This window comes from Muntiacus reevesi, chromosome 3, assembly GCF_963930625.1.
Source record: "Muntiacus reevesi chromosome 3, mMunRee1.1, whole genome shotgun sequence".
In the NCBI taxonomy this organism is placed as follows: domain Eukaryota; kingdom Metazoa; phylum Chordata; class Mammalia; order Artiodactyla; family Cervidae; genus Muntiacus; species Muntiacus reevesi.
In genome coordinates this window covers 81,279,066-81,303,671 of record NC_089251.1, presented here as the reverse complement: position 1 = coordinate 81,303,671, position 24,606 = coordinate 81,279,066, and the positions used below count along the sequence as shown (strand labels likewise).

Sequence of the window (24,606 nt, the reverse complement as noted above, 5' to 3'; positions counted from 1 at the left end):
CCTACAGGTATTCCTCGGGTAATAGATTAAGCATATGATCATTAAAGAGAAATAAGAGCTAACTGCATACATTTTACCTCTTCTCCTGTGGCATCCAATATACCATCTCCTCCTCCTTGGGTCCTTTTCTCAATTTCCCTTGCTCGGAGTCCCTCCTTAACAAAGCCTATGTCCGATAACAGTTCAGTGAACTGTCGTTTCAGGCTTGCCATTTCCTGAAACAAGTGGAGAAAGTCTTTAAGCAGAGACACTGACACATTAAAGGCAAGAATGACTACAAAAATGAATTACTTGAGTGGACAGTGGACTCATGGGTTTACCAGGCAAGTATGAAGAATATCTTGTCTGTTCATTCCCAGAAGGGCAGTTTTCATTTATACAAACCGGGAGACAGAGTAAAACTGTTACACAGAAATTCACAAATTTCAGAAAATCCAAAGATCATTTAATTGTAAATTATGTTTAAAAAAAAAATTAATTGGATTTTGCACAGGTCTGATTTTTTCTGGCAGCGCTTAGGACAGCCGGAAATATGGTTTACTGCATTTGGAACCCTACTCGCGGCGCTGTGACCCTGTTCAGTTTTCCTGCTTCCTTTCTGCTGGGTCCTTACAGCGCCTTCTCTGAGCTTAAAGGGGCTGGCATTCTCTCCCAATGGATGCAGAATACCCACCTGAGAAACCTTCCCTTTCTCTTACCCTGTGGACTTGCTGGCTCGCATTTTCCCCTGGGATAGGAATATTATTAAGTGGTTTAGATTTACACACCCGTTCTGTAGCTGAGCACAAGTGTGAGAATGAAAAACACCAACCTCTTTTTGGCTTCTGTTCAAATACTGGCTATCAGACAACACAAAAGCAGATGATGCCAATCAAAGGAATGGAGAGCTCTGTCTCTGATGACAGTTTAAGTGTTTTCCTGGATTGTCTCAAGTACAGGTGGATAACACGGCAAAAATACAACTGGGATTCAAATATCCCAGAGTTCTGTTTTTTTTTTTTTTTTTTATCTTAGTTGTTGTTATTTTTTTTTTTCAGTTTTATTTATTTATTCATTTTTTTACTTTATGATATTGTATTGGTTTTGCCACACATTGACATGAATCCGCCATGGGTGTACATGTGTATTTCATGACAAGCTTTCATTGATATCGTATTAAACTAATTCTATACTCTAAGCTGGAATGTAGTGAAAAGAGGTAACGGATGAACCTCATAGATCACTGAAAAATCTAAATACAGCCTAAGGAAAAATATTAAATTTAGTAAATATATATATATAAATATAATTTAAAATATATTTTTTACACTTAAAAGTCTTAAGGACTCAAGGAAATATTTATTATTGCACTTTACATATAAAATACCTTTAGACCAGTGGTTCTCAACCCTTGCAGGATATGAGAATGACTTGTTGAATTCACAACAAGGAGAATAAACAGACACTCAGGCCCTACCCCTAGAGATTCAGATGTAACTGGCCTGGGATGGAATTTGGGCATTTTGCATTTTTTTTTTAAGCTTCCTCAGGTGAATCTAATGTGTGGCCATGATTGAAAATCACTGCTTTTGTTATACTTAGATTAAAGCCAGAGCCTCTGTCTTCTCCAAATGTCTCTTTGTAGTATACCTAAAGACAGAGGAGGAGGAAGGCAAATACTGGGATGGTTTTGAGGTCTCTTACTTCACTGTCAATAAACAAACTCATTCATTCATGCATTCAATGAATTTTACCAGGCATCAACTATGTTCTAAGTACTCTTCTAGGCACTGGGGATATAGAACTGAAGAAAACATAAAATCTCTGCTCTGACAGTTCTTATGGGGTAGAGAGGTAACTAACTGTCAGGTATGAACATTAGTTTTGTGTTCTATTCCAAAACATCATCTAGTATGGAAAGAAAGTCCTTCCACCTCCATACCCTCAAAATTTGAGTGAAATGGAGGCTCTATAAATACATACACTGTTGTTATTCTGGATTTTCATGCTACTATGGAAAGGGGCCCAAAATATTGTCACAACAGAAGACAGAGCCCTGTCTATTATTACACAGAAGATAAAAAACCTTTCTCATGTACTCGTTATTGACATAGTAGCCTCTGATGGACAGAAGAATTAATAAAGAAAATCTGGTTCACTATTTGTTCTTTGGTTTTAGGGAGAAGGTAAGGGGCTTGGGGATGGTCATAGATCCCTTAAGACTCGATGAAAGCTATGTTCTCTTTGTCCAGGATAGTGCACATATGTGTAAGGGCGTGACTTTGCAAACAATTTCAGAGGGTTATGGATCCAGGTTAAGGATGTTTGATATAATCACTGAAAAAAGTGACTTCTAGTAAGCAGTAATCTTCGGAATGGCTACATTCCTGTAGCGTCCATGTAAGTTAAACACAGATTCACTGAGAAGAGGAAAAACAGGTGAATTGAAAGATTCAACACAGAAGGCCTGATGTCATAGTCCAGGAGTCTGTTTTACACAGCTGGTGAAGCCAAGCATATTCCAAAAATAATATTTTCAATGTCCAGGTAGGACAAGCAAGATAAAGTTGCAGCACCCTCTGGTGCACTACTACAGTAAATGAATGAAAACAAATTTCCACAAAAACAACTCACCTGAAGAACTCTTCCTGACAAGAAGTTTTGTCTGCAGTAATTATAACTTGCACGCATACCTTCTTTCATACTTAGTTGCCATCCCTAAATTTTTGAGAAAATCAAAATGTTATTCTGTCTTTAGTGTCAACTCTGGTAATAAACCTCAGCTATTAGCTTATATACTTACCTTATATGCTCGTAGAAGGGCCAGATAATCACTGTTTGCAAATGCAAATTCTAGCTTTTTCTGGTTAGCTTCCTCTTTTTTATCCCAGGGAGATACCTAAAGGAAGAAAGCCAGGTTTGAAGGACACATTTTATCCAAGGTTTCAAGTGGCACTTTGCTACCACTGAAGTCAGGTGCTTGGGAAGTGCGTTGAGTGGGTCAGAGTACAAAGTGGGTGACTGGTTAAAAGTAATTATGGTGGTTAAGTGCCAAACCAACAGTCCTTATTGTCTGTGTGAGTCCGTCTGCGCACTCAAAATAACCTCTATTGGGTCTTTTACTTCCTAGTGGCAAGATGTCAAAGAGCTACTCACTCTAAAAGCTACATCTAAAATCCAAGATTCTGTTAACTCTGTGATATCTTCATTTTACAGACTCTTTTTCATCTTTTATACTTAAGTCTCCCCTATTTCTATACCCACAATTCATGCTTTTTCCTCTTAAAAATACAGGTTCTCCTTTTCCCTAGAAATTAGTGACATTAACTGAGAACCTAATTTTCACTGCCTTCTTTCACTATAATATACACATGTATCAATACAAGGTACACATGTATCAATACTAAAGATACCAGCATGTTACACTGAGGCCCTAGTATCACACTGAAAGTCATTCTAAACCAACTATGATGCTTCTTTCTAAATTTGTATATCTGCACACCTTTATAGCCAACACAATAATATTAAAATTTTATTTATTTCTACTTGAAAATAAAATTTCTTCTGTTTTAGGAAGGCTAGTGGGGAAAGGATTACATCTGGGAATTAACATTAGGCTTATAGAACCCAGTAAAGGACGGGTGTTCAGTTTTGGCTAAGAGTGACACCAGTATTTCTAATGAACAATTTCTATATTCCAGTAAAAGAAAACAGCCAATGAGAGGTTATTTAGATTATGTGAGAATAGGCAGTGGAGGTCTTGCTCACATCAATACTGACCGTATGTTGCTGAGTAAGCTCCATCACCTAGTCTGGTCCTTGGTTTTGTTATCTGTTGTTAAATGAAGGGGCTGAACTAAGGTCTTTTTGTAGATCTGTGAGTTTGCAATTCCATGAAGTATAACATTAAAACTGAAGAAAATTATTACATCTATCTGTTCTCCTATCTGAGAAAAGCCCTGGTGAAAATAAAGGCAGAGTGACACTACCCAATAACAGCTGAATATTCATTCTCAAGTCTACATGGGATACTTTCCAGGATAGAGCATATGCTTAGCCATAAAACAAAGATCATAATAAGTTTTAAAGGACTAAAATAATAAAAACTATATTCTCTGACCACAACAGAATGAAATTAGAAGTCAATAACAGGAAACAATTGGGAAACTCATAGATGCATGGACATTAAACAACACATGCCTAAATAACCAATGAGTCATAGAAGAACTGAAAAGGGAAATTAGAAAATACTTGAAATGAATGAAAATGAAGACACAACATACCAAAACTTATGGGATGCAGCTAAAGCCGTCCGTAGAAGAAAATTTATAGCTGTATATGTCTATATTGAAAAAGAAGAAATATCTCAAATCAATAACCTAATCTTTCACTTTAAGACACTGGGAAATGAACTAAAACTGAAACAAATAGAAGAAAATAAATCACAGAAATTAGTAAAATAGAGAACAGAAAAACAGTAGGGAAAAATCAATGAAAGCAAAAGCCGGTTCTCTGAAAAGATCAACAAAACTGACAAACCTTTAGGCAAGCTGATCAAGAAAAAAAGAGAGAAGGCTCAAATTACTAGAATCAGAAATGAAGAGGGACATTACTACCAAGCTCTCAGAAATAAAAAGGACTATAAAATACTATGAATGTATATTAATAAGTTAGGTAATTTAGCTGAAATGGACAAATTCCTAGAAAAATGCAAATGACTCAAAAAGAAACAGATAATCTGAATACACCTGTAACAAGTGAAGAAGCTGAATTATTAAAAAAAACTAACCACAAAGAAAAGCCCAGGTGACTTCACCACTGAATTATACGAAGCATTTAAAGTATTAATTCCTCACAAAATCTTCCAAAAAAAGAAAAAAAAAAACAGTTGGCAAGAACACTTCCCAAATTATGTGGCCAGTATTACTCTGACAGCAAAGCCAGATAAAGACATCCCAAGGAAGGAATACTACAGACCAGCATCTCTCATAAATATGACGTAAACATCCTCAAAACACTAACAGAACAAAGTTGGAGGACTCATACTTCCTGATTTCAAAACTTACTACAAAACTATTCGAGTTTTGTATTTTGAATCAAGAGTGTGAAACTGGCATAAGTAGACATATAATTCAATGGAATAGAATTGAGAATTCAGAAATAAAACCATGTATTTATGGTTAATTGATTTTTTATAAGATGCAAAGACCATCCAATGGGGAAAGAATAGCCTTTTTAACAAATGATGATGGGACAACTGGATAGTCACATGCAGAAGAATGAAGCTGGACTCTTACTTCACATTATATACAAAAGCTAACTCAAAATGGAGCAAAAACCATAATGTAAGAGCTAAAACTACAGAACTTTTAGTAAAAAATATACAGATACATTTTCATTACTCTGGATTTGGCAATGAATTTTTAACCATTACAGCAACAGTTTGAGCAACAAAAAACTAAATAAACTGAAATTCATAAAAATAAAAAATTTTGTATTTCAAAGAACAGATCAAGAAAGTGAAAAAGGCAAACCACAGTACAGGAGAAAACATTTGCACATCACATATCTGTTAAGGAACTTATATCCAGAATGTATAAAGAATGCTTAGAATTCAATAATAAAAGGACAAATAACCCAATTAAAAAATGGGCAAACTATCTGAATAAGACATTTCTTGTCAGATATACAAATGGACAAGAAGAAAATGAAAAGGTGTTTAATATCATCAGCCATTAAAGAAATACAGATCAAAGACCACAAATTCACAGCATGTAGGATAGTTGAAAGAAAAAAGTCAGATAATAGTGTTAGTAAGGATGTGGAGAAATTACAATCCTGATAAAATGCTGGTGAAGTATAAAATGCAGCTACTCTAGAAGAGTCTAGAAGTTCCTCAGAAAGTTAAACAGTATTTGACCAAATTATTTTACTCCTAGGTCTTACACCTAAGACAAATGAAAACATATGTTCACATAAAAGCACGTATATGGAAGTTTATAGCCAAAGGTGGAAACAATCCCAAATGTCCTTCAAGTGCTGCATGGATAAACGAAAGGTGGCACGCCCATACAAAGGAATATTACTTGGTCATAAAAGGAATGAAGTTCTGATACACACTATAACATAGATGAATCTTAAATGCATTATGCTAAGTGAAGAAGTATTATACTGTTTCAATAATATGAGATGTCCAGTAAGAGGCAAATCTATGAACACAGAGAGCCAGCTGGTGGTTGCCTGGGAATGGAGGAGATGGGGAGATTGGAGGGAAATGGGAGAGTGACAAATAAGCTTTTTTATGAAGTGATAAAAACATTCTAAAACTGACTAGGGTGATGACTGCACAGTGCTAAAAACGACAGTGCACTTTAAATGGGTGAATTATATTTCAATAAAGCTGATAAAATTGTAATCCAATGTATTTATTGTTTTTAAAATCATGCAGGGACACTTTTATTTTTTGATTTTACTATAATGGGCAAGTAAAGGAGATACAGAAAAAGCATATTTAGATGATTTAAATAAGCTGGATCTCTAGTTCTTAATCTACTTGGGGCATGGATTTCTTTGAAGATCTGATAAAAGTTTTAGACATGGTGCCTTGAAAGAGTCACAGAGAATACACTCAGAAGAAAAATTTTAAGAAGTTCACATAACCCTGAAACACCCCCATGGAGTCCAGCTGAGATGAATGCTGTTTACTTACAAACGGAGACTTAAAAGCTAAACTGGCAGCAATGGTGAGAGCAGGATCCAAACATCGGAAGATAGACCCAAACAGCATTAGTTTGCCGATCCTCACATCTACAGGCAGAGAGGCCAAGTGATACCCTAGAGGGGTCAGTGTTTCATCTGGAGTTAATGCTCCCAAGTCTCGTAATCGTATTTTTGAGGCACGAAGAGAATCATTGTGCGGGGGTTCAATGAGCCGAGAGAACACAGACTGGAGATTGTGAGTGCTAAACATCTCTAAAATTTTAATTCTGAAAGAAGAAAACAAAACAGTTTGTCAATTTTATTTCTGGTGGGATGACACAAAGAAGTAAGCTTCTGCCATGAATGAAAATAATTTATAATTTCCCAAATATATGCTTTTATAAACCAAACAATGCCAGTTTAAATTAAAAAAAAAAAAACCCTCTTATGTCTTGTACTTCTCCTAGCAATAAACTGCAGAAACACTTTCAGGTTCTGAAATTTACTTAGATTCAGAACATATTTCTCTCTATAAACTTCCAAAATACTTCCCTCTGTAACAGTGGATTCAAATCACAAAATAACAATGAAATGATCCACCTACTCTTTCCCACATCTGAAATTGCACAGTAATTGTTCATGAAATTAATGTGCATTGTGTCTTGCCTGTGGCAGCTCTAGAAAAGCTGTTTTTAAATTATGAATTTAGGTAATTTTCGAAAGAGAAAAATTTAATATGTGAAAAGTTCATTTCACTTATAATTCCTTTACATTTTTACTAATGTAACAGAGGAACTCAAAATACACCAGCTGGATAAAAGAAGAGCATATTATCTTTGTACAAGCAACTTTTTTCCCTTTGGGGTAACATACTATGGGCATTCTCCCTCAAAATAATGACTCGGTCAAAGGGCATGGATGGCTTTAGAGTTCTTATATAATGCTATGAAAATTTTCAGAAAGGCTGAACCAAAGGTTTTCCAGCTTCAGTAACATCGAGTTTAATCATTCATTCACTACATTCTATTTTATGATATTCTTGTTTGTTCACCAGGTAAATAATGGTGTTTCAAGTTGCTTTTGTTCACTTTGTTCTAATTGATAATGAGGGTGCAGATTTTCCCCTGTGATGATCTAATATTGGTGCTGCCCTAGCAGAAATTTCTTGGTAAGTTAGATTACTTTCTTGACTTATAAGTGTTATTCTTAAACTCTATTTTAAGGCCATCCTCTGCAATGCAAGAGATCTTAAAGTGAAGCAATATGGTAAAGGCAACACTGAAGAGCTCTTTGCAAATGAATGAGTTCATCCAAGTGCATGTTTAGCAAAACATCTCGTACCAAAAAAACGAAAACATGGAACGTAGGGTGAGAAACACTGGGACCTTTCGGAAGCAGGACACGAGGACCAACGTGTACCTCAGACAGAGCTGTTCCAATGGCACTCTTTGTATTTCTGGTAGCTGCTGCTTTAGAAGTTGGTGATTGAAGTGATGGCTGGTGAATAAATGGAAGCAGACCCCAGATGCTACACGACCTGCTCGACCTTTTCTTTGCAGGGCATTGGCTTGAGAGACAAAAGTATCCTCTAAACTTTCCATCCCTTTGCTGGCATCATATCTATAAAGTAAAGGAAAAGGTAAAAAGGAGTTTTACTTTATAAAAATGTGGCCAAGATTTTATTTGGCATGGACAGATCAGATGAACCACTCTACTTCTGTTGAAGGACAGTGTCCTGCGTGTTCTGGGAGAGTTGAGTGCTAAGTGTTAATTTAAATGGCTTCTTTAGTATGTACCACATTCAGTTTTTTTATTCAACTTAAAAAAAATTATTTTTCATTTATTTTTTATAAATAAAAATTATATATATTTAAGGGCTACAATGGGATGTTTTGATATATGCACACTTCATGAAATGATTACCAATCTTCTGGTAATTAACATATCCATCACCTCCCATACCAATTCTTTTTCATTCAAGTACATGTAAAGCATATGAATGAAAAAAGAAAAATAATTATTTCTAAGGTAAAATTTTAAACTTTCACCTCTCTTTGGGGGGGAATGTAAGATTCATGGCCCTAGCTATAGAAACACGCATATATCTACAGAGTTTGCATAAAGATTTTTTTCAAACAGTAATCTACATAGCTTAATAGCATTAGCCTTTAATAGCTGTGTTGGTCCAATTGAGGCATCTTTAGCCCCTCTTTACATCACTGAAAGAGGATACCTCTTTTCTTTCATTTTCCCAGAATCGATGACATAGACAACATCATCGATGGTTATGGATGTCTCAGCAATGTTGGTGGAAATTATAATCTTAGTTACACCTGTAGGAGGTTTTACAAACACAGCCTGCTGCTCTTCACTGGATAAAGACGAATGAAGTGGGTGAATAACACATCTAAAAAAATAAAAACAAAAACATATTGAATGTTCTAGCACAAAACACTGAAATCAGGTTATAATGGGTGGATTTCTATTAAAGCAATATGACTCCCAAAACGAGCAGCTTCTCTACAATCTGTCCTCAAGAGCCAAGTCTTCCAAGTGAAAAGACTTTTCCTAGCCTTTACAAAGTACTTACTGAGTTCTATGAACTAAAAACCTTGCATCAACTTGGGAAAAACTGGAGTGTAATTCAGTAGTAAATAGTTAATAAGAATAAATAGACCCAGTGTCTTCTGCTATTGGAAGGGGAACCACTGAAAATCATTTTTTCTCAAAATGGTAGCATTTCTTTGTTGTTATTATTAATACTGGCTTCTTTAATCCCTGGTATCTGGCAACTGAAATAGCAGTTGACCATTGAACAATCCAGGGATTAGGGAGAGCCAATCCTCTGTGCAGTCAAAAACCCACATATAATTTATAATCAGTCCTTTGTTACGTGGTTCCTCTGTACCTGTGGTTCTGCATCCGTGGATTTAACCAACTACAGGTCATGCAGTACTACAGTATCTACCACTGACAAAAAAACCCATGTATAAATGGATCCGTACAGTTGAAACCCATATTGTTCCAGGGTTAACTGTACATGCAATTTTGCTGAGATACTACGCTAAGTGAAGAGAAACATTTTTCTATAATGGAATAGAGATATGAGTTGACTTCCTGGAACAAACTGCTTTGTCTATTCCCAGCTGGCATAAACAAACATATTCTTGAGGAGTGACACCAAGGTCTAAAGAGGGTGATGATAGTCAAAGAGATCTTTCTGGTAATTCATTTTCACATATAACTGCAATAGATGATTAAGAATATAAAAAGCAATTACTTACCGATTACTACGTCTATTGTTGAAAAGAGAATTAGACTGGAGCTGTTCATATAGCATTTTGATTTCTGCTAGTCCCGGTAAAAATACAAGTATAGCACCTGGGTATATAAAAAGAGTTGGACCATAAAAAAGGCTGAGCCCTGAAGAATTGATACTTTTGAATTGTGGTGCTGGAGAAGACTCTTGAGAGTCCTTTGGACTGCAAGGAGATCAAACCAATCAGTCCTAAAGAAAATCAACCCTGAACATTCACTGGAAGGACTGATGCTAAAACTGAAACTCCAATAATTTGGCCACCTGATGAGAAGAGCCAACTCATTGGAAAAGACCCTGAGGCTGGGAAATATTGAGGGCAAAAGGAGAAGGAGACAATAGAGGATGAGATGGTTAGATAGCATCACAGACTCAATGGACATGAACTTGAGCAAACTGCAAAATATAGTGAAGGACAGGGAAGCCTGGCTTGCTGCAGTCCATGGGGTTGCAAAGAGCCAGACACAACTTAGTGATTGAAAAACAACGTATAAAAAGAATCAATCTGATAGATGCAAAAAAGAAAAAACTATTATAGATTATAATTTTAAGTGAAAAATGTAATAATCTGAGACTTTTTCACCATCAATTTTCTCTTCTTTGTAAAGTGAAAGTCACTTAGTCGTGTCTGACTCTTGTGACCCCAGGGACTGTAGCCTGCCAGGCTCCTCTGTCCATGGAATTTTCTAGGCAAGAGTAATGGAGTGGGTTGCTGTTTCCTACTCCCACGTCTTTGTAAAGTCCCCAGGGAATTAAGTGGAAAGCAAACTTTTAAAATATGTTTTCTGACTTAATAACTAAAAAATGGATGAGGTATTGTATCTTTCTAAAACAGAAAAATATATGACATATAGAAAAATAAAATACCTTACATTACATAAGAATCATTAGTAAAGCTCGTTAAACATACTTCTTCAATGTACTGGCTCTGACATTCTCTTTCTATAGACAGAGTTATCCTTCTAATCTTATAAGACAGGAAGCCTCTTCTCTACATTACTAAGTAAAATCCATAATTTCACTGGAAATGAGAAAAAGGAGCTATAACTGGCCAATCTGGTAATCTAGATTCAGATATGTGTTGAAGAGGCCACACAGAAACTAACCATGCCATAATAGTGGCTTACGGGTTTTAAGATTTTACACTGAAGATAATGAACAGTGATAACTGATCACAGTGTATTTCTGTGTCAAGAGCAGTCACTCAGCAATAGACACCCTTTGTGCTTCATTCAGAGAGGAAGCTGACACTCTTCAATTGCCCCTCCTTTAATCTCACAAATATTGGGTACCTTTGTCAGTTCTGTCCTAGGTACTATAGAAGGTAAAACAAAGATCTGCCCACAAGGAACTCATGATCAATTATTTATCATGCTTATTCTCCCCACAAAATAAATAAGGAAACTAAATTATTACAAAAATTGAACTCTGAAGTGAGGAAAAAAGACATCTTTCAGTGTTCATTCTAATACTTCATAGTTTACAAAGAATGTTCTTATGGATTATCTCCATTTGATCCTAATAACCACCTGTTTAGTACCCTTAAGTTGACTGAGTCACATATTCGGGTAACAGAGCTTAATAGGAAGGGTGTGCAAACACAAATATGGGGTTTCTGGTACCAGACCTATGCTCTTTCCATTACATACTCCATGCTTCACTCTATTAAAGTAACACAAAATTTAAGAGTGGTAAAATAATCTACATGAAATGGGAAAAAACTGTATATTTCTTTTTTTTTTTTCCTCTAGTTGCAACGAATGTGGGCTACTCTCCATTTGCATTACATAGACTTCTCACTGCAGGTGACTTCTCTTATTGCAAAGCATGGGCTCTAGGGCAAGTAGGCTTCCATACTGTGGCGTGTGGGCTCAGTAATTGTGGCTCCTGAGTTCTCAGGCTGGAGAACACAGGCTCAGTAGTAGTTGTGTACAGGCTTACTTAGTTCAAGACATGTGGGATCTTCCTGGACCAGGGACTGAACCTGTGTCTCCTGCATTAGCAGGTAGATTCCTTATCACTGAGCCACCAGGGAAGCCCAAAACTGTATATTTCTATGTGCCTTTGATCTGCTCTGCACTCATGGCTTGGCCATCAGTATCAAGGTTATCTTTAATATTCACAAATATGTCACCAACTGCCTAATCACTAGAGCAACTTTACTTTGAATTCAGATAACTTTCCAACATTTCTTTTTGACTGCTATACTTTAATTTTTTCAATAATAGTCTTTTCCTTTGGGGTGAAATAAGATATTTAATCCAGTGATAATGCATTAACCAACACTGGCTATTTCAATAATTCTGTGTGCTTCACGTTTCTTTAGAAAATACCACATAATGATTAAAATCTAGGCAGAAGAGGGCAGTCAGTAAGCACTGTGTAATGAGCACATAATAAAAATTTTCTGATCTATGATTCCACTTAATTATCACTCAATAATGGCTGCAGCTATTTATGCAACAAATATTTATTCCATACCTAAATATTCCTGGTACTGTTCTGGGCCTTAGGAACATCCCTCAGACCCTAGGACAGAATTAAGAAATCCTTCTTCATTCTTAAAGAGTTTATATTCTACTAAAGGAGACCATTAGTAAGCAGAACTACAATTTTGGATAGTGCTAAAAGTACTATAATAAAAATGAAACCCATTTTTGGGTATTATGATAGTGAGGGGAGAGACCACAGATAGGGGTGGTCAGCGAAGACTTCTCTGAAGAGAAGACATTTGATGGAAACCTGACTAATGTCAAAGATCCAGTTATGAGATCTGGGGATTCATTCATCCTGGGGATGAGGGGCTACAAATGAGGTAAGAAGGCCACTAAGACGACAGTGAGCAAGGCAACAGTAGGGATTTCCCGGTGTTATTAACAGGAGGGGGAGGAGTAATAACAGTCATAATAATAACAATGATAAATAGACTAGCATAATTTTAATACTGTTAGGGGCAGTAGCTACTGGGCATTAATTATATACCAGGCACTGTGCTAAGTGTTTCAGATATGGTTTCTTTTAATCCTCAAAATAGAGGATTTATTATTGTCTTTGTTTTACCACAAGGAGCCTGAGGCACAGAAAAGACAAGGGCTTTTATCATCCAAGGTTACAGAGCAGACAACAGGGAAGTTGAACAGATTCGCCAGAGTCTGTTCTCCTGACCCCATGGTCCTGTGGTCTCCAACTGTCGAGTCTTCCTGTGACTCACTCATTGCTAGATTCCCATTTAGCCAGGGACTCCCAGATGGGGCAGTGGTAAAGAATCTGCCTGCCAATGAAGGAGATGCAAGAGATGTGGGTTTGATCCCTGCTTGGGAAGATGCCCTGGAGGAGGAAATGGCAACCCACTCCAGCATTCTTGCCAGGAAAATTCCACAGACAGAGGAGCCTGGTGGGCTTCAGTTCAGGGGTTGCAAAGAGTCAGACATGACAGCGATTGAGCAGGCATGCAAAGAGGCAAATGAGTGTTGAATATGTACACACCTAGGCCTTCTTTTCAGCCTTCTTCCTTTTGGACTTTGTATTGTTAATGTCCTTTTACTCAAGTGGGTAAAAGGTAAAATTTCCCCCTGAAAAACCTAATAAAGAACTTTATAACAACTGGGGATGGAAAGGTGAAGAAAACTGGGGTGAGGGCTCCAGGAAGACAGGTTGTCCTCACAAACCCCACTGTCTCAGGAAGGAGGATCCCTGCCCTTGGCCGGTTCACACTTAAGTGAAGACAAGCAGCAGTTACCTGGAGGGTAGGAGTGCTTTCCATCCACAATCCACTCTAACAAGGCCTCGATTAATTCAAGATTAACCTTTTCAAAGTCCATAATGGACATTGTTTTGATGACCGATTTGCTAACTCCTGCAAGAAAGGTAAAAATAATAAAGATATTAATAGTTTTATACCTTATTGAAGAAAATATGCCTGGGAACTAGGTGTATCTTGATTTAATAACACAGATGTTCACAGTGAATGCACTGAAATGAACTTTTTTCCTTCAGTCTCTCAGCAAGTACAGGCTCACTAGAAGCACTTTTTTGCCTGAAAAGTGACCTGAAGAGCAGGCTCCTGGCCCTGCTTCAAAGGGCCAGAGAGGCAACTTTTCACTGTCTTCCTTCCTTCCCCTTTTATCTATCATACATCTATTGACAGTTTAAGTTCAAGAAACAAAATTCAAAGTCAAATGTATTTCAGAAAACCCTTCCAGATTTAATCAAGTCGTGAGTCATATCAGACAAAAGTCCAGTTAACAGTGACTAAAAATCAAAGTACAGAGACCACAGCTTTCAGCATCATTTTTATAACAGTGACTTTTAATGTTTAGATTCCTTTGAGAAAATCATAAGAGTTACGAATCTTCCCTGAAAAATACATGTGATATTGATGGCTTCACCAACACCTCTGAAGTCTACTCACAGACCCTCAGGTTAAGGGTCTACAATCTCCTTCTAATTCATATGAATCCTAGTAAAAGACATAGTTCCTTATGTTGTACTATAAGTCTCAGTTCCTTTTAAAAACAAACAGCAGGGACTTCCCTTGTGGTCCAGTGGCTAAGACTCTGCGCTCCCAATGCATGGAGCCTGGGTTCCATCCCTGGTCAGGGAACTACACCCCACATGCCATAACTAAGAGTTTACATGTAGCAACTACAACAAAACAAAGTCCCCAAACCAAACAAATGAACAGCCTAAACTGGGGAAGACTAACTCTCCAAAGATAGCTGCCCTTTCCTGTAGGTCTTTCTAATGACCCATCACCTGAAACAGAATCTAACCACAGCAAAATAACTGTAGCTGGTATCAAGGAAGGGAAGCTTCCTATATTTTGCGGAAAAGCTTGAGGAAAGGCAAAAGCCATTTTTAAACAATGCTGTTCTAACAGTGAACCGTATGTCGGTAAAAAATCAAACAAAGGAAGAAACAGGCTACACAAGCAAAGATGTGGATGGTGTGGAAGGCAGAGCGGGAATCATTTTTATTTGCCAAGATTCCAAATAGCCAGACTTTTCCAAAAGGAGAACCAGTTAACTGAAAGAAAAAGGGAAACAAACATTTATTTTTTAATTAAAAAAAAAAGTTCAGCAGGGCTTACTAATCAATTATATATTTTAAAAGACTTATTATTCTCTTTCAACTAGTAAAAGTTTTAAAAATTGAGTTGGGACCAACATTTAATTTTCTGAAAGGTGAAAGAAAGCACTGAGATCAACTAGATAGAAGTCACTGTTTCAGAGGGAGGAGACTAAGAGAAGCTGAGATCCGCCCAGCATCACACAGAAAACAGCAGCAGGGCCAGGTTCCCCGACCTCAGAGCCTTAGAAAAGATTTCTCAGAGGCACTTTTTGAACTTCTGTATCCCTATGCTGGACATTAGAAGGACTCTGACTTAGATCCAGTCATAATTCTTAAAGAAAACTCTGGAATTTCAAAAGAGAAACCAAACAGATTCCTGTTAACTCATTTAACAGAATAAGGAAATGGGAGTTGTCAGCTGGTCTGAAGCACAGAAAGAACACAAACATGTGAGTCAGACATTCTCATCAGAATCACAAATCTGCACTAAGTGACCGGGCACTATGCTGTAATTTGTATTGTCTTATTTAACCTCCTAAATAACCACATTTTATAGATAAGGCAACGAGCAATAGAGAGGATGAAGAACTTGCATCTAACTGGTTTTATGACAGCCTGGGGAGTTAAGTCCAGGTCTGTAAGATACAAGTCTATACTCTTAACCTTGCTTCCCAGGATGTTGGGAAGATGAAGTGAAATGTTTGGGAGCTATGTGTATCTTCCTGAACAGCAGAACAAATGGCTACTGCCCTAGTTCCTTTATGATCACCATTTCCCATGCAGGACTGAGTCTCTGGTGGAAGGAGGAAAAGGAAAACTTATTTGCCTTTTCTGCCATGGAAGTAGCAAGGATCTGAGACCCTTACACCTTGAAAGGTAAACAGTTTTTGTTGTTTTTTTTTTTGGAAGGACCAAGAGGAGTTGGGGTGGCAATCCAGGAAAAAGAGAACAGGAAAAGCAGCTGAGACCTGTCTAGGCTTTAAAAAGAAAGCAAAAGTAGTCATCTTAGGATTTCTATGGATTCAGCCCAGCTGAACATATGGAAGGCTATCTAGGAACAAAGTTGGGTGGGATCCAGCATGGGAGGAGAGAGAGCCTCACAACACAGGTAAAATCGCTCAGCACAGGGTGAACCCTAAAAAAAGATTTTTTAGGCCCATTTTAGGTCATTTTCTAGGCCCACTGAATAATGCTAAAACTAGTAGGTGAAATTTTGAGGATATTTAAATAGTTTCAAATCTTTCTCCACAAATGACTCATCAAACTACCAAGGGAATAAATAACTACACAAAGAAGAAACACAGGCATCATCTGAACCATTTGGTGAAAGTTAACACTGCCAATAATCAGACAAGCCAACATCATGTGCTCCTGATGGGATGCGCTGAGAACAAGGTTCAACATGATTTCTGTGGTTTTCTAACCAAAAACATGTAACCTAAAATTAACCATCAGGCAACATTAGACAAATCCAAATGAAGGGACATTCTACAAAATACTTGGCCCAAACTCTTTAAAACATAAAAGAAAAATAAAGGCTGGCAAATTTTTCCAGATCAAAAGAAACTAAAGACACATGATGACTGAATGCAGTATGTAATCCTGGGTTGGATACTGTACCATTTAAAAAACAGCAATAAAGGACATTATTGAAATAACTGACAAAGTGAGAATATGAATTATGGATTAAACAGAAGTACTGTATTGTGTTCAATGTTTTCATTTTGATCATGTCCTATTGCTGTGGGGTTTTTCTTTTGGCTGTACCGCAAGGCTTGCAGGATCTTAGTTCCCTGACCAGGCATGGAACTAGGACCAGTGATCGAATCTGGCCCTGGAAGCGGTTCTGCTAAGTCCTAACCACTGGACTGCCAGGGAATTCCCATGTCCTATTGTTATGTAAGAGGATGTCCTTGTTCCTAGAAAATATATACTGAAATATTAGGGGTTAAGGAACATCATATCTGCAATTTACCCCCAAAACATTCAGGAAAAATAATGTACATGAACACAGAGCAAATGAGGCCAAATGTTAGTAACTGATGAATCAGGGTAAAAGATACAGGAGAGTTCATTGCAGTTCAGCAAACTTTTAATTCTAAGTTTGAAATCACATCAAAACACAAAGTTACAAAATACTCAAAAATATAATTTATGGTTTACCATCTCCTCATTTTTCTATAATGAACACATTTCTTTCACAATCAGAAAAAAACCCACTGGTGAATATAAATAATAATGACTTTAATATATATTGGAACTGTTATTTTTCTATTATTCTGATGAATTAAAGACAAGATAACTAAGAAACAAGAGCTACATTTTTCTTTTTCTGGTTATCTTTGGCATAACTGTAAAATTCCCCCAGGAAGCACATTACCTTGATAGCGGGCAAGGAGCTGTTTAAAATCTAACTGCTGATCTGGTACCGCATCTTTGACAGAATCCTGATCGTGGAGGTGCAGGGAGAGACGCAGGTCCTCCTCCACCTCCTCAAACGCGGTTCTGCTGCGCCTGGCCTTGAGCTTCTCCTTTGACATCTGTTTCATGGAGCGGGCATATGGGCTCCCATCCGGCAACACATACCTGAGCGAGGACAACAAGGGAACGTGTGGGTGTGGACGTGGGTCTGTGGTGAGGAATGACAACAGTGACCTGTTTCACATCTCATTTAGCACAATGTTGTTCTGCTGCTGCCCAATTCACGGGTTCTTCCTCCACCAGTCCAGGATTCCATCATGCCCTACTGCTGCTGGAGAACACAGTGGAAGGCTTTTGGCTCTGCTTTAAGATAACTTTGGGGGTAGCGAGTTTGGAAAAGTGAGAGAAAAAAGACAGGGAAACTAGGTGAAGGATGATTTCTGCAGAGGTTCACATTCAGTGGAAATGGGATACAGCCCACAACACAACTTTAATGAGCTCCCTAAGTATGATTATTGCACTAGGAAGTTTGAGAACCACTGATCTAGGGTTGTTAGCCTGAGAATACTGCATCATTAAATAAACAAAGAATTAGGAGGGGGCTTGTAAGAAACAGAAAGAGCAGAGAGAAGGAAAAAATTCTGGTTGTGTTTAAGGTGTCAGATGTGACAGGTGTTTTCATTCTGGAGTTCAGAGGTTAGGAATGAAGACACTGATCTGGGAGTTCTTGGCACAGCAGCAACAGCTGAAATCACATAAGTCTGAGAAGAAACAGTGCAAGAACAAAACTCTGGGAATCTTAATGTCAAGGAGTAGGCAGAGAAAGCAAGGTTTTTCAAAAAGCAGCAATCAGCTGGTATCCAACAGACATTACCATCTTTTATACAGTACCAAACTTAAACAGACATCTTAACATCCACATGTGCTGCAAACTCCTTGAAGGCAGAATGATAATAACAGCTAACACAAATATATAATTATGCATCACCGACTTGATGGACATGAGTTTGAGTAAACTCCAGGAGTTGGTGATGGACACAGCCTGGCGTGATGCGATTCATGGGGTCACAAAGAGTCAGACACGACTGAGTGACTGAACTGAACTGAACTGAACCGAATACATAATATATTGCCTGTGAAGTCAAACAATTTGAATAGTAAATATCTGCTGAAATGAGAAAGCAAAATGCTCAAATTGAAAAATTAGAAGAAAAAATAACACATTTATCAGTATCTGGGCACAATGAGGTAAATTAGTGATTTTGTTTTCAAGGACTTTCATCAAACCTTAATAAATAATATCTTCCTTACCTTGTCACAGCAATTGCATCTTCCAGAAAAAACTGATCAACAGGAAATGTACGACCTACAAAAACAAGAAGACAGAACAAGTAAGTCTCAGAATTCCCATTCAACTATCTTGAAATTGTTTGTATATGTAAAATATTCCTAAAATGAAGGCTGGCACAATAAGGTACTATTTGCTCTGTGGTCTTAAAAGTATCCAAAAATGCTTTTGATGATAAAAATTGGAAGGAGTAGATTCCCGTTAATAAATAAAACAAGTATATAGTTGGAGAAATGATCATTTGCTAATAAGATGTTTTTTACCTCTTTAAAAAAAATCTGTTATACCTTTTCACCCCCTACTTCTTTTCTCACAGGGGACCTTACAACAGTCAAAAATTGTATTCTATATCAAGAATATAACTTCATCTTTAAGTCTACTGTTGATATTCTCTATAATGAGAACAAGTAGTACTATTATCAGTGTTTCCAAATTGTTCCTTTAGCAATCAACTGCAGAAGGATAAGCCAAAAGCCCAAGGTGATAAATTAATCCCACAATGAGACTGAAAGCACCAAAGAAGACACAGACTACCCAGCTTCACTTACTCCCAGGGTGGGCAGCATCCAGAAATTTAGCAGAATTCATCAGTGAACATATATGCCATACACAGATACAACTTTCCTCTTTATGACAGATTACCGTTATAAATTCACATTTTGATATTAAACACAACAGAATGCTAGAAATCCAATCACCTAGACTTTTTTTTAAAGCACATATAAATTAAAATCTCACAGCAAATGAATACAATATTACCTCTTTATTAATTTCATTATATGGTTATGATTTTGTTATAAACAATCATTCTTCTCTAGAAGGAGGTAGAAATACTTATTCATTTATGTCTCAAATGAAGTTTAAAATAACTGTATTTGCTTATTAGGACAATATTTATTTAATGATGCATTTTAATCACCTGGTATAGTGATAACTGGGCAGGAATTAAAATATTCTGAAAAGAGCTCGGCGTTTAAGGTTGCACTCATCAGAATAACTTGAAGAGTTGGTCTCTGCAACACAATGTCTTTCAAAACTAGCAGTAAGAAGTCACTAGAGGAAATAAAAGAAACACCTGAGGATCAAACAAATTTAATATATGAAAATTAATAAACTTTGACATATTTCAAGCAAGTATAATACCTATGTGAAAAAAACTTACAACACTCTGAGAAAGATGTATCATGTTTCTAGATGTAAAGACTTAATGCTATCAATTTCCCATCAAATAAACTATGTGTAGTACCAATTAAAATACCAACAGGATTTATCATTACATTTGATAATTCTACCTCTTGATATCTATATGCACATAAAGAAGCATACACAATGATTTTCATTATAGCATAGTTTGTAATAGTAAATCAACGCAAACTACTGAAATGTCTATCAATCAAAAAATGATTAAGACAGTATCATCCATTCTAAGGAAAAATATGAGGCAGGTAAAAGGAATAAAGTAGAACTCTAGATACAGACATGAAAACACCTCTAAGACATACTGTTAGTGGAGAAAGAACCCACGCTGTAGAACATTATGTACCACAGAACAGCAGTGGCCTAAACGGTCTCCCCAGCCCTTGACCTCTTGAAATCTATTCTCAATATGGCAGACCAATAATTCTGCTCAAATGTAAACCGGACTGTTCCACTCTTCTGCTCAACATCCTTCAAATGACTTACCAAAGTTCTTACTAAGGAGGCCCCAGAATCTGCAGCCCCACTACTCATTTCCTGTCACTCTTCTTGTTCACTTGGCTTCAGCCACAATATTCTCCTCGATGTCTTTGAGACATGGATCTCAGGTCCCTTGCATGTGTTATTAATGTGCCTAGAAAGGGCTTCTCCCAGATATTCAGAGGTAAGCTCACTCAGTCAATTTCTTCAAATCTTGCCTCAAAATGTGCCTTTTCAGCGAGGCCTTCCCTGGCCACCATGTTTAAAATTGCAAATGCTCTCATCTCTTGCATTTCATATTACCCTTTCTCTTCTTAGCACTTAACAAACATATTTTATATTTTACTTCTTTATCTTGCTTAATGTTGGGCTTTCTCACTAGAATACAAGCTCTATGAGGACAGGGATTTTGGTTATTTTGTTCTACAAGATACAACTTTAGTACCTAGACCAATGCCTGGGATATAGCAGGTGCTCAATAAATCCTTATTGATTTACTAAATGAATATATAATTTGTAAAAGAAAAAAAGGTCATGAAACAAAAGTACCTATTTCTGACAAAGCAAGCATATATGTTAGTATTTATCACCAATCTGACTGCTGTAGTCTCTACAGCCGTCTACAGCGATGCTTTGAGAGTGTTTCAGAGGACTTCTGCTTTACCTACACTGTTCAATTTTTCATAAGAGTATCGGGTGGCCAAAAACTTAATTTGGGTTTTTGGCCAACCCAATAATTTATGGTATATCCATACATTAGAATTTCCTCATGCAGTTATTAATAATAATTTCAAAGACAGTTCATGCTATTAAATATTAGATCAAAAGCAGCACACACTAAATAATCCCAATACTGTTTATGGACACACATCTCTTTCCTAACTCCCAATATACTCCCAGAAGAAAACAGACCAAATTCTAACATGTAATCAGCTATTCTATAAGGGAAGATTTTCTTGACATTTAATATTGCCTAAATGTGTTAAAATAATGTTGTCTCTATGATCAAAAAATCTATTAAAATTTTTAAATATAATTTTTCACTATTCAACCTTTTACCTTATTTCTTAACTGATCTTAGTTCCTAAAATTTGCTATTTTCTGCCTTTTTCAGCCACTTATTCCCTACTTTTTGTTATAGTTCCCCTACTTTTTCTTATAATTTGAACAGTCCATTCCCATAAACTGGCACTGGTATTTGTAAATTCTCAAATCTCCCTTCTCCAGTGTCTTATTTATCTTTATTCGGACATGAAAATATTTTGAGTTTTTAACTGCTAATATTCTATATGTCATTGTGTGTGCTAAGTCGCTTCAGCTGTGTCCAACTCTTTAGAACCCTAAGAACTGTAGCCCCGCCAGGCTCCTTGGTCCATGGAATTCTCCAGGCAAGAATACTGGAGTGGGCTGCCATGCCCTCCTCTAGGGGAATCTTCCTGAACAGGGACTGAACCCCGACTCCTGCATTGCAGGCAGACTCTCTGCTGCTGAACCGCTAGGGAAGCCCCTGTATGTCATTAAGTTTTTATAAGATTCTTTTTCTGAGAACACCATTGCAGCCAGGAACCAGATCCAGTGCTATCCTCAAGTTTCTTTGAGTTTGTGGAAGCACAAATGTTATAAAACCCAGAGCTATTTTTTATGTTCAAAATAACTTCCCCTAAAATTTAAAAATTTATTTTTAGAATACGATCATTTAAATACCATTTTGGTAGAATGCTTTGATTCCTTCTTTAGAGTTGTTCAGTGATTCTTAATTCTTTTTTCAAATATTCATTTTACCATTTACCATTTATCATTTTACCATTTACTTTTCCCCACTGTTCTCGGAGTCTCTACAAAAAGAAGATTTGCCCCTCAAACATAGATTTTCAGTGCTTTCTATACAGCTACTTAAAATTTATTATTGTTTTGTTCTAGGAATTCTTTTTATTATTCTTTATTTAAAACGTTTTGGCTACACCATGCAGCTTCCAAGATCTCAGTGCATATGTGTGCATGTGTGTGTTCAGTTGTGTCTGACTCTTTGTGACCCCTGTGGACTGCTGACCAGGAATCAAAACTGGGGACCCAGCAATGAAAGTACTGAGTACTAACCACTGGATTGCCAGGGAATTCCCTGATCTATTCTTTTTACATAAAAATCCTTTTCTTTAGTTTCAAATTTCTTTGTATTTCCTATTTATAACTAGATCAGTGTTACTTACTTTTTCTAACAGTCTACTGGTTGCATGTCCTCCCTGTTCAGTTCTTGAAAACTTTTTATCAGCAGTAGCTGGGACCTCTTTTCACATGTGTTTCTTTCTCCTTTTTAGCTTTACTATGATCTATTTCTGCTTCTCTGTCAGCCCATGAATTTTACTTAGACTTTTCTTCTTCTCAAGATACTTATAATAGTATAGTCCTTTTGTTAAAAGCCTCATTATTTTCACAGGATCATCTTTTTTCCCACTACTTTACTGCTTTAGAGCATGATCTACATGACAAGATTGCCAGGAGAAATATCAACAGCCTCAGACATGGCAATGATACCAATCTAATGACAGAAAGTGAAGAAGAACTAAAGAGCCTCTTCAGTTCAGTTCAGTCGCTCAGCTGTGTCCGACTTTTTGTAACCCCATGGACTGTAGTATGCCAGGCTTCCCTGTCCATCACCAACTCCCAGAGCTTGCTCAAACTCATGTCCATCAAATTGGTGATGCCATCCAACCATCTCACCCTCTCTTGTCCCCCTCTCCTCCTGCCTTCAATCTTTCGCAGCATCAGGGTCTTTCCCAGTGAGTCAGTTCTTCGCATCAGGTGGTCAAAGTTTTAGAGTTTCAGCTTCAGCATCAGTCCTTCCAATGAATATTCAGGAATGATTTCCTTTAGGATTGACTGGTTGGATCTTGCAGTCCAAGGGACTCTCAGGAGTCTTCCCCAGTTCAAAAGCATCAATTCTTTGTAGCTCAGCTTTTCTTATGGTCCAACTCTCACATCCATACATGACTACTGGAAAAACCATAGCTTTGATTAAATGGACCTCTGTTGGTAAAGTAACGTCACTGCTTTTTAACATGACTGTCTGGGTTTGTTGTAGCTTTTCTTCCAAGGAGCAAGCATCTTTTAATTTCATGGCTGTAGTCAGCATCTGCAGTGATGTTGGAGCCCCCCAAAATAAAGTCTCTCACTGTTTCCATTGTTTCCCCATCTATTTGCCATGAAGTGATGGGATTGGGTGCCATGATCTTAGTTTTCTGAATGTTGAGTTTTAAGCCAACTTTTTCACTCTCTTTCACTTTCATCAAGAGGCTCTTTAGTTCTTTGCTTTCTGCCACTAAGGTGGTGTCACCTACATATCTGTTATTGAAATTTCCCCCAGGAATCTTGACTCCAGCTTGTGCTTCATCCAGCCCAGCGTTTCTCATGATGCATTTCTGCATAGAGTTAAATAAGCAGGGTGACAACATACACCCTTGACATACTCCTTTCCCAATCTGGAACAAGTCTGATGTTCCATGTCTAGTTCTAACTGTTGCTTCTTGACCTGCATAGAGATTTCTCAGGAGGCAGGTAAGGTGGTCTGGTATTCCCATCTCTTGAAGAATTTTTCCAGTTCGTTGTGATCCATACAGTCAAAGGCTTTTGTGTAGTCAATAAAGCAGATGTTTTTCCGGAATCCTCTTGCTTTTTCGATATTCCAATGGATATTGGCAATTTGATCTCTGGTTCCTCTGCCTTTTCTAAATCCAGCTTGACATCTAGAAGTTCATGGTTCACGTATTGTTGAAGCCTGGCTTGGAGAATTTTGAGCATTACTTTGCTAGTGTGTGAGATGAGTGCAATTGTGTGGTACTTTGAACACTCTTTGGCATTGCCTTTCTTTGGGATTGGAATGAAAACTGATCTTTTCCAGTCCCATGGCCACTGCTGAGTTTTCCAAATTTGCTGGCATCTTGAGTGCAGCACTTTCACAGTATCATCTTTTAGGATTTTAAACAGCTCAACTGGAATTCCATCACCACCTAGCTTTGTTCGTAGTGATGCTTCCTAATGTCCACTTGATTTCACATTCCAGGATGTCTGGCTCTAGGTGAGTGATCACACCATCGTGATT

The 24,606-nt window shown here is 37.3% G+C and overlaps 1 protein-coding gene across 6 annotated transcripts in view; it reads right to left on the bottom strand.

The window, feature by feature from the left end:
- The window catches only part of DHX57 (DExH-box helicase 57), a 58,823-nt gene that overhangs the window by 9,346 nt on the left and 24,871 nt on the right, over window positions 1-24,606 (bottom strand). For 5 of the 6 annotated variants that reach the window (XM_065929405.1, XM_065929403.1, XM_065929406.1 and 2 more), the window contains 11 exons: window positions 19,753-19,886; window positions 18,797-18,851; window positions 17,445-17,650; window positions 13,734-13,850; window positions 9,963-10,059; window positions 8,912-9,085; window positions 8,098-8,298; window positions 6,689-6,965; window positions 2,783-2,878; window positions 2,614-2,697; window positions 78-215 (listed from right to left, as the gene is read on the bottom strand). In XM_065929405.1, the coding sequence (XP_065785477.1) occupies window positions 78-215; window positions 2,614-2,697; window positions 2,783-2,878; window positions 6,689-6,965; window positions 8,098-8,298; window positions 8,912-9,085; window positions 9,963-10,059; window positions 13,734-13,850; window positions 17,445-17,650; window positions 18,797-18,851; window positions 19,753-19,886 (1,579 nt within the window). Of the gene's footprint in view, window positions 1-77; window positions 216-2,609; window positions 2,698-2,782; window positions 2,879-4,262; window positions 4,322-6,688; window positions 6,966-8,097; window positions 8,299-8,911; window positions 9,086-9,962; window positions 10,060-13,733; window positions 13,851-17,444; window positions 17,651-18,796; window positions 18,852-19,752; window positions 19,887-24,606 lie in introns of those variants that run through there. The other variant, XR_010662355.1, reaches the window with a different exon arrangement.